This window comes from Polypterus senegalus, chromosome 1 (genome assembly GCF_016835505.1).
Source record: "Polypterus senegalus isolate Bchr_013 chromosome 1, ASM1683550v1, whole genome shotgun sequence".
NCBI classification, from domain to species: domain Eukaryota; kingdom Metazoa; phylum Chordata; class Cladistia; order Polypteriformes; family Polypteridae; genus Polypterus; species Polypterus senegalus.
Window position 1 is genome coordinate 127379500 of NC_053154.1, and position 11944 is coordinate 127391443.

The following is an 11944-nucleotide window of genomic DNA, read 5'->3' on the forward strand; positions in this document are numbered from 1 at the left end:
TTTTATGTATTTTCTTAAATGTTACTGAATTTATTTAAATCGTATAAAATTCCATACACATAAGTCAAGTTTTACAAAAAAAAAAAAGGTTTGAAACAAATCAACCCCTAAAATACTTAACTTTATTACATTTCTTATTAAACTATTGTACTTAAATATATTTAAACTTTATTACAATTAGGATTAAAATATTGTTCCTATGGTACAGCATATATAGTGCTATAAATTTTATATTAATAGTACATTCTGTCTGAATTTCATGTAAAATGTTTTTTCAAAGTACAATGTACTGAAAATGTATTAATGACAAAAATGGACTAATTTATTTACTCTCCATATTATACCTTCAGGCAATACAGTGTGCTCATCTTGCAGAAAATTAATAAGAAAATAGTCAGTAGAGGTAGTAATTGTGCTACTCACACTGTAGTCTAAAATACTCAGAGGCATAACACTCTATAGGGATTTTACTGATGTTTTAAAAGGACAGAAGCTATATTACTTTTAAAGACTTCCTGAGAAAAACATGGTGTCCTCTGCAGTGACTGCACAATTCACACTGATATTTACTTTGGGGTCTGGTGTTCAATGTCTTGATAGTTCAGTATGCACTCTTTTTAAAAACTTTGGTTTGCCTAGTATATTCAAGAATGGAGATATTGTTTTAGGTGGAGTATTTCCCATCTATAATAAGGAAGAACAAGCTGAACATTCATTTCAGACTGAACCAGCTGACACACAATGTGTGAGGTAAGATGCTACATGGATTTAAAGGTGTGCTGCTTCCATTTGTGCATAAATTCATCATGTAGAATAAGCTGGAATCAACCAAAAAACTACACAGTAAATGGATAGATAGATAGATTGTTTATATTCTGTTTAGATTTTAAATTATTAATCTTATACTATTATTTTTAGTGATGTTCAATCAGTATATGTTGCTGTTTATTTAATCAAGTTGTGAGTCCAGATTATTGTACTGTTGCTGAACCTTTTTCCAATATAAATCTGTATTTTATTAAGTTTTGATTTAAGGGCATTTCGCTGGACTCAAGCGATGGTCTTTGCCATAGAAGAAATAAACACGGATACCTCTTTGCTTCCCAACATCAGTCTGGGATATCTAATCTATGATTCCTGTGCATCTCCAACAAAGGCTTCTAAAGGAGCTATATCAGTTATTAATGGGCAAGCAAAAGCTAAGAATAATTTTGCTTGTCCAGCCTCTGTCCCAGTAGTCATTGGAGAATCTGGATCAGCTCAGTCTATAGCTATTTCCAGGATGTTGGGCCCCTTTCAAATACCAATGGTAAGACAAACCTACAATGCTAATTTACTTTAAATCTAATTGAGTAAACAACTTATACTTAGCTCTATCACTAATATATTTTCTTGATTGAAGTACAAAGATTCATAAACTACATGCAATGTGGCACTTTTGGTAAAAAAGAAATATTACATGTACGCAGAGAATTTCTTAGTACATTTTTTGCAAAGCAAAGAGTTCTATACTAGGCAATGACAATAGATTGAGTCTACTGATCCTCATTTTATATAGTGTCTTTCAGGTTAAAGATTCATATAGTATTTTTACAGGTCAACTAACACTGTAATGGGAATCAAATATTGTTCTATACTGGAAAACATAATATAGCTCAACACGGAAGAGAACTACTTTTATTTTTCTCAAAGAACTGCATGAAAGACTGACTAGAAATTAGTCATTTTTGTTTTCTTTACATGTACAGTATATTTTAATTTCATCCAAATGTATTTTTCAGTCACAGACCTTTTTGACTTTAGTGAATTGATCATGTTCATAATATATTTGCACTGATTATCTTGCCAAACTGTACATCAACATATTTAGTTAAATATATTTAGTTAAAGTTCACCATGACAAACACCTTTTGGTAATTTTTTTTTCCAAATGCAATCACAATCTTAGATTAGATTTTCTAACATAAACCTTTTATTCAAGTTAACCAAATTTAGCAGATGAACTAATTCTGTCCTAAAAATATCACTTGTATACTATCATTTAAAACTAATAGCTAAAGCTCTTTTATAAAAGAATAACTTTGATTTTTTTTCTCATGATAAATATAGCATGAAATGTCATCACATGCATAGCCCCAGACTGGAAGAATTGGAAAAATACCAGAATAGACATCTTCTTTTTTCTTTTAGAAGGTTCACTGTGTCACAGTATATTCAAGTAAAAATCCCCAGTTAACTGTTATATTTACTGGTTGACATTCTTTATGTCTAAAACAGTATTTCCTTTTCATCTTCATTCTCTTTTGATGTTGACGTTCATTTTCACGGATGCCTCTGTAAGATGTAAAGTAAAAGAGGGACGTGCTTCTAAAATCTCAAGGTTCTGATGCTCATATTTCTAACAGTCATCTATGAAGTCTTCTCTGAAGGTTCACATCCTTTTCATAATGAGTTTACTGCTTGCTATCCATTGCCATTATTCCATAGCTTGACTTACTCTGGCCTGAGTTGAAACCACACTGTACACCTTAAGTGCTTTATCCTCTCTACAACCTTAAACTGCTGCTTACTCCAGCTAGTGGATGAATGACCCCATAAATGGTTAAGTGTGTCAGAATATTGTTACATATGTCTGCCTAATGGTCTGATCCTTTGTTAAATTATTAAAGTTATAATAAAGCAGGATCATAATTGACAAAAATGAATGGTCTTACTCTGCTCTCTTTAAAATATATTTATTTTCTAAAGTGTAAGCTCATCTGATTTCCCTATAGGTGAGTTACTTCTCCACATGTGCCTGCCTCAGTGACAAGCATGAGTTTCCCACATTTTTCAGGACAGTTCCCAGTGATTTTTATCAAGCTAAAGCTTTGGCTCAGCTTGTGAAGCTCTTTGGCTGGACTTGGATAGGAACAATTAAAGGGGATAATGAATATGGCAGGTATGGGATTCAGGCATTCACTGAGGAAGTAAAGAAAATTGGAGTGTGCATACCTTTCTCTGAAACTGTTCTTAGAACATATCCAAGAAGCAAAATCTTGCAAGTGGTGAATACAATTAAGCAGTCATCTGTCAAGGTGATTTTGGCATTTGCGTCTGAAGGTGACTTATACCCTTTAATGCAAGAAGTAGTTGAGCAAAACATAACAGGTATCCAGTGGATTGCAAGTGAAGCCTGGATCACAGCAGCCAGACCATCAACTGAAAGGTTCTTCCAGTCATTTGGTGGCACCATTGGATTTGTGAGCCGTAAAATGGAGATTCCCGAAATGAAAGATTTTCTGCTTGCATTAAAACCTGCTGTCAACTACAACAATGACTTTATAAAAGGATTCTGGGAAACAATTTTTGAGTGTAAACTTGCCATGAAAGGACAGGATGGAACTCTCTACGGGACAGATGGAAAGATTTGCACTGGGCAGGAGCGACTGGACCAGGTCAATAACACATTTTTTGATGTGACACAGCTGAGAGTCACTTACAATGTTTATAAGGCTGTTTATGCTATTGCAAATGCTCTCCACAGCTCCCTGTTCTGTGACAAAGGGAAAGAGCTGTCATACACATTCTGTGGGAACATTTCAAACCTTCAGCCCTGGCAGGTATGTAAGTTCAGATCCCCAGCACACTGTTTTTAAATATGTGACTGAATGTTGACTTTCATGTAAAGGTCATTACCTTCAGAACAAGGAAGGTGTGTCAAAAGTCACCAGAATATGTGCAAATCTTGCCAAAGCCTGTTTTATTAAGGTTATCCCTAAAACTAATACATACAGTAGCCTATAATGGAGAATATTTTGCTTTTTTGCAATATACTGTACAGTGCATTAGAAAGGAAAGTGGGAGATTCGAAATAGAAGTTATAATTAAAATGGCCGTTAAATGTTGTACAAATATACTAAAAAAATACATTAAAACATCATTCATTTCCATCAAAGTAATCCTTACCTACACATATAAAAAGTTTCTTCCGTTTTTAAGTTGTTGAAGCATTTATGGTAGTTTTCCCTTGATATTGCCATTTTATTTTATCAGATTGTAGTCAGTGGTTTAAATACTGTCATATTCTTTTTCTTGAATAGTTTGCTTAATTTCAGGACATGGCTGAAAATCACACTCCGATGTGTTGTATTATTAGGGTAGGTAAATAGGAATGTAAATGGATTATGGCTAGGGTTATAATGTGAAAAGCATCTACTATGAGAGCCACGTCTGTCTGTTTTTCTGCCTGTCTGTCAGTTCTGCCTGTCTGCATGAAATAATTTCCTGGGGAATAATTTTGTTGAAACTTGGCACACTTAATGGAATTTTTTTTTAGATATCTTGAAAATAGTACACTTAACACATTTTTTAAATAAAAAAATTCCATTGAGGAGCATTATTGAATTTGTAGATTTGTCAATTCCAAAACAGAGAGTCATTCTGTGTGACTTCAACTATGAATTTTATTCTGTTTCAGTTTTACCTTGAGTTTCATGATTTGGCATAGTTTTTGGGTCCTCAAATGCTGGCAGTGTTTATTTCCATCGTTAGGTCTGCTTCCAGTGTTACTAGGGGTGTAGCCTCTGTGGTCGGGACCCACGTGTAATCGACATGATGGAATAAAAGGACAACTATGAATGCAAATCCTTATCCGCTCTGCATGGTTACCATATCTCTGAAGTGCTCAAATCTTTCTGCTGTTTTCTCATGTGTACTCAGTTTTGACCCTCATGAGCCGATTATTGTCTCTCATATTGGGCTTTGGTATTGTTTCACTTTATACCTTTGATAGGAATGGGTCCTTTCATTTTTCTAAATCTCTTCTGAATGCTGTAATCACCAAGAAGAACCACACCCACGCTGTATGAAACGACTGAATGTTCACATGGAAAATTTATCAGGGGGAAGCAACCTCACCTCCACACCCCAAACAAAGCAGTCCACCCCTCCAGTCAATGAAATTATTCAATGTCCATGGCATGATTCAAGAGTGGGAACAACCACACTGAATAAAATGACCAGGTGTCTGTGCACACTTTCTTAAAAGTCAGATCAACTCTCTGATATGGAGCACTATTCATTAAATCACAGTCGGGGTCTTAATCCAGCCTTGATGTTAAGTCACACATGCATTTTCTTACTTGTATATTATTGCAAAAAAAACTATATGTTAAAAAGTGTGACATTACTCCTCAAACTGTATGCAAAACAAGAAAGATTGTAGTGGTATGTTAAATTGGGGAAATAAGACATTGTTTTTACAAATTCATCAAGCAAAAAGTTTTTCTTCTTTCTACTTCCTTGCTTTCCAGGAAAATGCAAAACTGAATCCAACTATTAATCCAGGTATTATCACGCAAATCTTGCACAACTGTGGCATTAAATTTATAATCTTTGTGTTTCTTTGTTATACACATTTTTTCTCAATTGTACTCTCTGATCAGTGAAGTAAAATGATGTCTTTTCCAATTTTAAAATAAATAAGCTTTAAAAATAGATTGATAAATGATTCCTTTGAGTGTCCAAAAGATACAATTCCTTCATTAATTTAATATGTTAATAAACATTTTTAATAACAATGCTGTTTTGAGTAAACCTCTTAAATTGCTTAATTCCATGGCTTATTGCATCTATTGCTGCTTTATTATAAGATACAGGTCTCAGTTATGGGTTTTTGGAAAGTATGCAAGTATCTGGCTCTTCCTTTCCACACAGATTGATTTATTAAATGTTTTATCTTTCCAAGAGCCATGTTGCTTTATTTAAGAGTTCCACACTGAGCTCTTTGATGTTAAGAACAAATGGCCTTATGTGTTTGTATATCCTGTTGCCTGAAGGTTTATCAGCACTTGAAAACAATCAAGTTTAGAAACCGCTTTGGGGAAAATGTTTACTTTGATGAGAATGGAGATCCTGCTGCGGCCTATGACATCATTAACTGGCAGCTTCACAGAGGAGTAGTCCAACATGTCACAGTGGGATATTTTGATGCATTGTTAAATGAAGGCAACCAGCTTATTATTAATGAAGAAGGCATTATCTGGAATGGTGGGAAACAGGTAAATAGACTATTTTCAACAGTTTTAAAATCAAAAGAAAGACAAGGTAGATTTACCCATTTACTGCATATTGTTCAAAGTCATCATCCTTGTTGCTAAGGAAAAAATGAATACCTAATACCTATGAACAACCTAACACTGTTAAAGTGATATAAAAATGCAAGTTACGCAAAAGACTCTATGGAGAATCCAGCACTGAAAACACAATATCTGCATTAGTGTAAAGGCTCTTTAATTCTGTCCATTTCCTTACCAAACAGTATTTTCATTCATCGACCACTTAATAAAGAAATAAATAAAATAAAAAATCTGAAAGTTCACAAAATATTAGGCATCTATAAATTTACATTTCATATACAAGATGAAATAAAATTTCATAATGGAGACAAACAATTAGAATAATTTACCCATTCATATGCTGGTAGGCTTCATGCAGCATTAAACATGTATCTTTTTAATTTAAAAGAGGAGGTTCATGGATGGGATTTGTTTTAAATTAATACATTTATTACAAAAAACATTCCAATCATTTCTATAATTTCCAGGGTTGGAGTGTTGAGTTACAGTAAAAACCCAAATTACTCTTTACCAGCCTACTTATAGAAGACATCAACCAACATTTTGAGCTTCAGATTTCCTAAATCGACCGCTAGTTTTATTGCTCTGCTTTTCAAAAAAGGTTGACAAGGATGCGTTAACATTGCACTTCACAGTACCTGTGTCCCTTTCTTGATTCTGTGTATGGTTTTGTGTCCCTGGAATGTGATCATTTTCCTCATGTTTGCATGGTTTTCCCAGATCACTCACTAAAACATGCTGTTTAAGTCACTAATATTTTTAAATTTGTCTAGCAAGGGTGAATGCCTGGTGGTTTTTTCTCAATAGAGTCTAGGCCTTTCTGCAGTGCACCCACTACTGATGGGGTAAGTAGTTTAAATTAAGTAATCAGAGTGGTGTCTGAGTTAGAAGTTCACAATCATTGCTGAATTTACTGCTGAATTTGTTTATCAACAGCTGCAATGAGAATTTCAGTAAGACCAAATTGCAAATCTGCACTTAAATATGATATATATAAGGATACAACACTATATTTTGTTGCAAAATCTGAACAGATTACTTATTAAAATGGTAGTTAGAATTCTAAACTTGAGTCTCATCAAGCATATAACAATATAACAATATTTATTATATTTTTTTATAAATTGTTTTTGTTTAATATAAGGTCCCAGTATCCATGTGCACCAGAAGTTGCCTCCCTGGTACCAGAAAAGCCACAAGGAAAGGTCAGCCGATTTGTTGCTTTGACTGCATCCAGTGTGAAGATGGTAGTTTTAGTAATGAAACAGGTATTGTTAAATTCTAATATTCAAATACTCTCTATTAAGTGTAGCCATTGTGGTATATTCTTTGGCCTGTACATGATTATGTCCAAAACTGTGCCTTTAGTAAAAATATTCTTAGATCATGTTAATTACACACATTTACACACAAGTCTAAAGAGAAAAAAAATAAGCTGAATATTATTTTCTTACAATGTGCATACAATATATTTTACTTTCTGCAATGTTTATGACACTGAATTTTGTCAGTTCTTCATTTGAAATTTAAACATGTTCTAAATGAAGATAAACACTAAACTTTAGGCCTTCTGGTTAACAACCACTTACCTTAATGACTGAGCTCCCAAAGACCAAACCACAGACCATATTGACTAAGATCCTGTAGTAGACATATGGACAGCTGCATACTGACGTCTGTATCATGTGATTGACAGAATGCAAATAACCCTAATAGGATCTAACTGTGGACCACCAGAGCACTGCTCATTGGTGAATTAATCAAATTGCATACATCCAAATGACATTTAGCAGCCTTGGCATTACATGTCAGTCATTTGTGTCTTTCACATCCATTTCAAGACATACCTTATGCATCATTCTTGTAAAACAAACATGCACTATGGTTAAGTTTGCGGTTATGAGAGGGATATCTTACTTAGGAGTAATGACTATCACATAGGTATGCCTTGTGTGTTGTGCAGTAAGTGGGCCATGTAGTGCAGTGAACTGCAGCTTGACTCTTCTCAGAGTTTACGATTTGTAAATCATGTCACATAAACATATAAGCAGATTAATGAGGCAGCGAGAGGAACTCATATTAGGTACAAAAAGTTGCTCATGAAATGAATAGAGCACCAAACTCAGATTCGAATCCCATTCACCACCATGTCAATTACAAGTAAAAGAAAAGGCTTTACTGAATAATAATATGCCAAGTATTATTAGCTCAGGATAGTTTAAGCACTTTAAGAACTGTTTAGAATGTGAAAGTGAGTTGTAAGACTGCAAGTGTAGATGTAACATGTGACTTCTAATTGATAGTAACAAGTGTACTGTTCTAATTGATAACTATCTGTTTTTAAGATCATTTACATTCATTTTTTTCCTTTCTTTGTTACTTATTCTTTAATGTTATTGCCTATTCTTATTTTTTCTCTTTTCTTGTAACTTTCCCTTTGACATTTTGTTAAGCACTTTGTTCTATATTGTTTGTATAAAAATGTGCTATATCAATACATTTTGTTATTGTAAAGGCAGCTAAAAAAATCTGTTGAAGAATTGGACAAATTTACGATATTTGCCTGAAGTATATGGCTCTGCTTAATAAAACATTGCTTTACAACTACCTGATCGGAACCATATGTGATTGTTAAGTAGCACATACTTCTTGTTTTAAAGGAAAACTAATCCAAAGTCAAATGTAGCTATGTGAAAGTGATATTGTCCCCTTATTTTGATCCGTTCCAAAATATGGTTTGCTCTGTCAATGCCCATTGGCTGAATGTCTATGTATGCAAATGCCTGTGGTTATCATCTACAGAGATTAATTTTCACTTTGAGTAAAGATTACAAATAGGGGTAATTCATGTGAACTTACTTGAGATGGTTTACTACAATCAGAACAATAAAATGCGGTAAGACAGACACAGTTAGGGTAATGTTTATTGACAGTCATCTCAAGCAGGTGACTCCATATCATCCAAAAAAAAAAAAACACAAAAGAAAAAATTTATCAAGCTAAAAGTAGAAGCAAAGCTCAAGCTTATGTCTGAAGTGCAGATATTTCCAGAGATCTATGAAAAACAGGTCCCTGATTCCTGTCAACTATGGAAATGGTTAGCATTATTACATGTGGTTATGTATTTTTATTTTTGTTGTGCTTGAATAATTATGTTTTATTTTTACATTATTTTTGTTATGTTTAGAATTATATCTACTATATCTGTAAAAGTTTAGCTGTTCCATGTTTGTTGTATGTGGAGTGGTGGAACCACCCTGACATCACCTCTCTTGGACCCTCCCTCAGGCTTTCTAAACTAACAGTAAAGGCTCATGAGTGGGAATCATTCCAGTTTGGTGGAGTTATTGAAAAGATTGTGTTTGTTGTCTGGATGTACTGTTTATTGCAATACCAAGAGTTAACACTACTTTAAGAGTAAAAACTAAATGGTAACCCCAAGCTGAGTCTGCAAGGGCTAGCATTACTCATTCAATACATGAACAACTTGATTGATAAAGTACAGGCATGCGCCTATATTTGGATGAGCAAGTTAAGGCAGTTCTTTCTTATGGCCAAGATCCTTAGGAAAACAATATGGTAACAAAGTTCTAGAAATTGACAAACCTAATCACAGTAATAAATCTTACATTATTATTATTTCACAGGATCTAACATGCATCCTAACACGTGGAGAGCTTGTTTTGATTGGCACCATCCCATGTTGTTAATGTATTCAGCCCACACCGACTTCCTTTCCTACCAGTTTGTCACACAAACCGGCGATGGCAACCTGCAACCCACTGGGAGCAACCTGGGTGACAACCCAGTGGTTAAGAACCTCAGGCTTATACAGTTTTTGAATGGCATCCCACACTAGACCCACAAAGCCTCAATTTGCACTGACCGTAACACCTTGCAATCAGACTAATCAGCCAGTTAGTCATATGTCCAAGTTGCTGGTTATAAATGGATCCAAAGTCAGAGCATGTCTGTATAATTGCAGTTTAATTTAAGTTTTCCTGTAGGTGCCATTGCCGTTTTTTTCATCTTATTCTTAAATGGTTGCTGGCCATGAAAAACAAAAGATTATCTCTTGGTGACTGATACTGGTTTAAATGAAAAGTTTCCTAAAAACTGTGTTTAGATAATGGGCCTACAGGTATTTAATTATCTGTTGTATTAATATTTAAATCCATGCCTTGTGTTATTTGTTCCTTTCTGAAGATTGCATTTGTATTCTTTTCAGATTCTACTGAATGTAAGAAATGCCCTGAAGGATACTGGTCTTCTGCCGAAAAAAACAAATGCAAACCAAAAACAGTTGAATTTCTTTCTTTCGGTGATGCAATGGGGATTATCCTAACCGCAATGGCTTTAGCTGGACTTGGTCTCACAATAGCCACTGCTGCAGTCTTCATGTATTATAAGCAGACACCCATAGTCAAGGCAAACAACTCTGAGCTGAGTGCTCTGCTGCTACTATCCTTGTTCTTCTGCTTTCTTTGTCCTCTTACTTTCATTGGTGAGCCATCCGTTTGGTCCTGCATGCTTCGACATACAGTCTTTGGGATCACATTTGTCGTCTGCATTTCCTGTATGCTAGGAAAAACAGTAATGGTGGTGATAGCTTTTAAAGCAACACTTCCGAATAATAATTTAGCCAAGTTCTTTGGACCATCCCAGCAACGTCTTTTGGTTTTTGTTTGCACAGGAGTTCAAATAATTATTTGCACATTGTGGTTGAATGTGGACCCACCTGTTCCAGCAAAAAATTTTAAACATAATAATGAAATCATTATTCTAGAGTGTAATACTGGATCTAAAGTAGCCTTTTATGCTGTACTTGGATATATTGGTCTTTTATCCTGCATATGTTTTGTGTTGGCCTTTTTGGCTCGACAATTACCAGATAATTTCAATGAAGCCAAATTTATTACTTTCAGCATGCTCATCTTTTGCACCGTGTGGTTAACTTTTATACCTGCTTATATCAGTTCACCAGGAAAATACACAGTCGCTGTTGAAATATTTGCTATTTTGTCTTCATCGTTTGGATTACTCCTTTGCATTTTTTTTCCTAAATGCTATATAATACTAATTAAGCCTGAGAAAAATACAAAAAAGCACATGCTTGGAAAGATTCCCACCAGACAAATCTGAGAATGTGAATGATTGAATCCATAGTTACTATATCTGTCTATACATTTTTTTTAACTTTACTACCTACAGCAGAGATTTCATCGAGTAGCTACTGTTTTTGTTCCAAATGGTTTCATTACCTGAGTTAATTAATTACTTTATTTTGACCAAAACCTTAACTAAATAAAAAGTGGTCCAGATCTAATTATGCAATTTTCATTACGCTATAACTTATTAAGTTTATTACCAAGAAAAATCACCCGAAAAATCCTGGACCATCGAGAAGTGTGCAAACTAACGACATGAATAATTGTCTTTGCGCCGAACTGGAATCGTCTTCACATAAATCAAAGTCATCCAGATGATCTGGATCTGCATAATTAGATCTGGACCACCCTGTATTCATTATTCAGGGTGATTATTATAAGGCAGAAAAGAACTCTGGATCGCTGGGCACAGTTGTTTATATCAGGACTTCTTGTGGATACCATTTAATAGAGGAATGCAGACTATTTGGGAGGGAGCAATAAAACTCAACAGAGAGTCCTCCCCAGGAATCAAATTCAGGTTCCTGAAGATCTCATGCAGCAAAGCAAACTACTAAATCACTGTACTATACTTATTTAATTATCATGTTGTGATTTTCCTGGTTTGTAACATATTGAGCTATATGTATATGGTTATTGTATTCTAAAAATATAATT

The 11944-nt window shown here is 34.4% G+C and overlaps 1 protein-coding gene across 1 annotated transcript; it reads left to right on the top strand.

Moving 5' to 3' along the window:
• The first annotated feature begins 526 nt into the window (after nucleotides 1-526).
• LOC120535694 (extracellular calcium-sensing receptor-like) lies at nucleotides 527-11261 on the top strand. The gene is made up of 6 exons (XM_039763724.1): nucleotides 527-750; nucleotides 1024-1309; nucleotides 2775-3602; nucleotides 5820-6041; nucleotides 7264-7387; nucleotides 10348-11261. The coding sequence occupies exons 1-6, from the start codon at nucleotides 527-529 to the stop codon at nucleotides 11259-11261; spliced, it is 2598 nt and encodes an 865-aa protein (XP_039619658.1).
• Nucleotides 11262-11944: the final 683 nt, after the last annotated feature.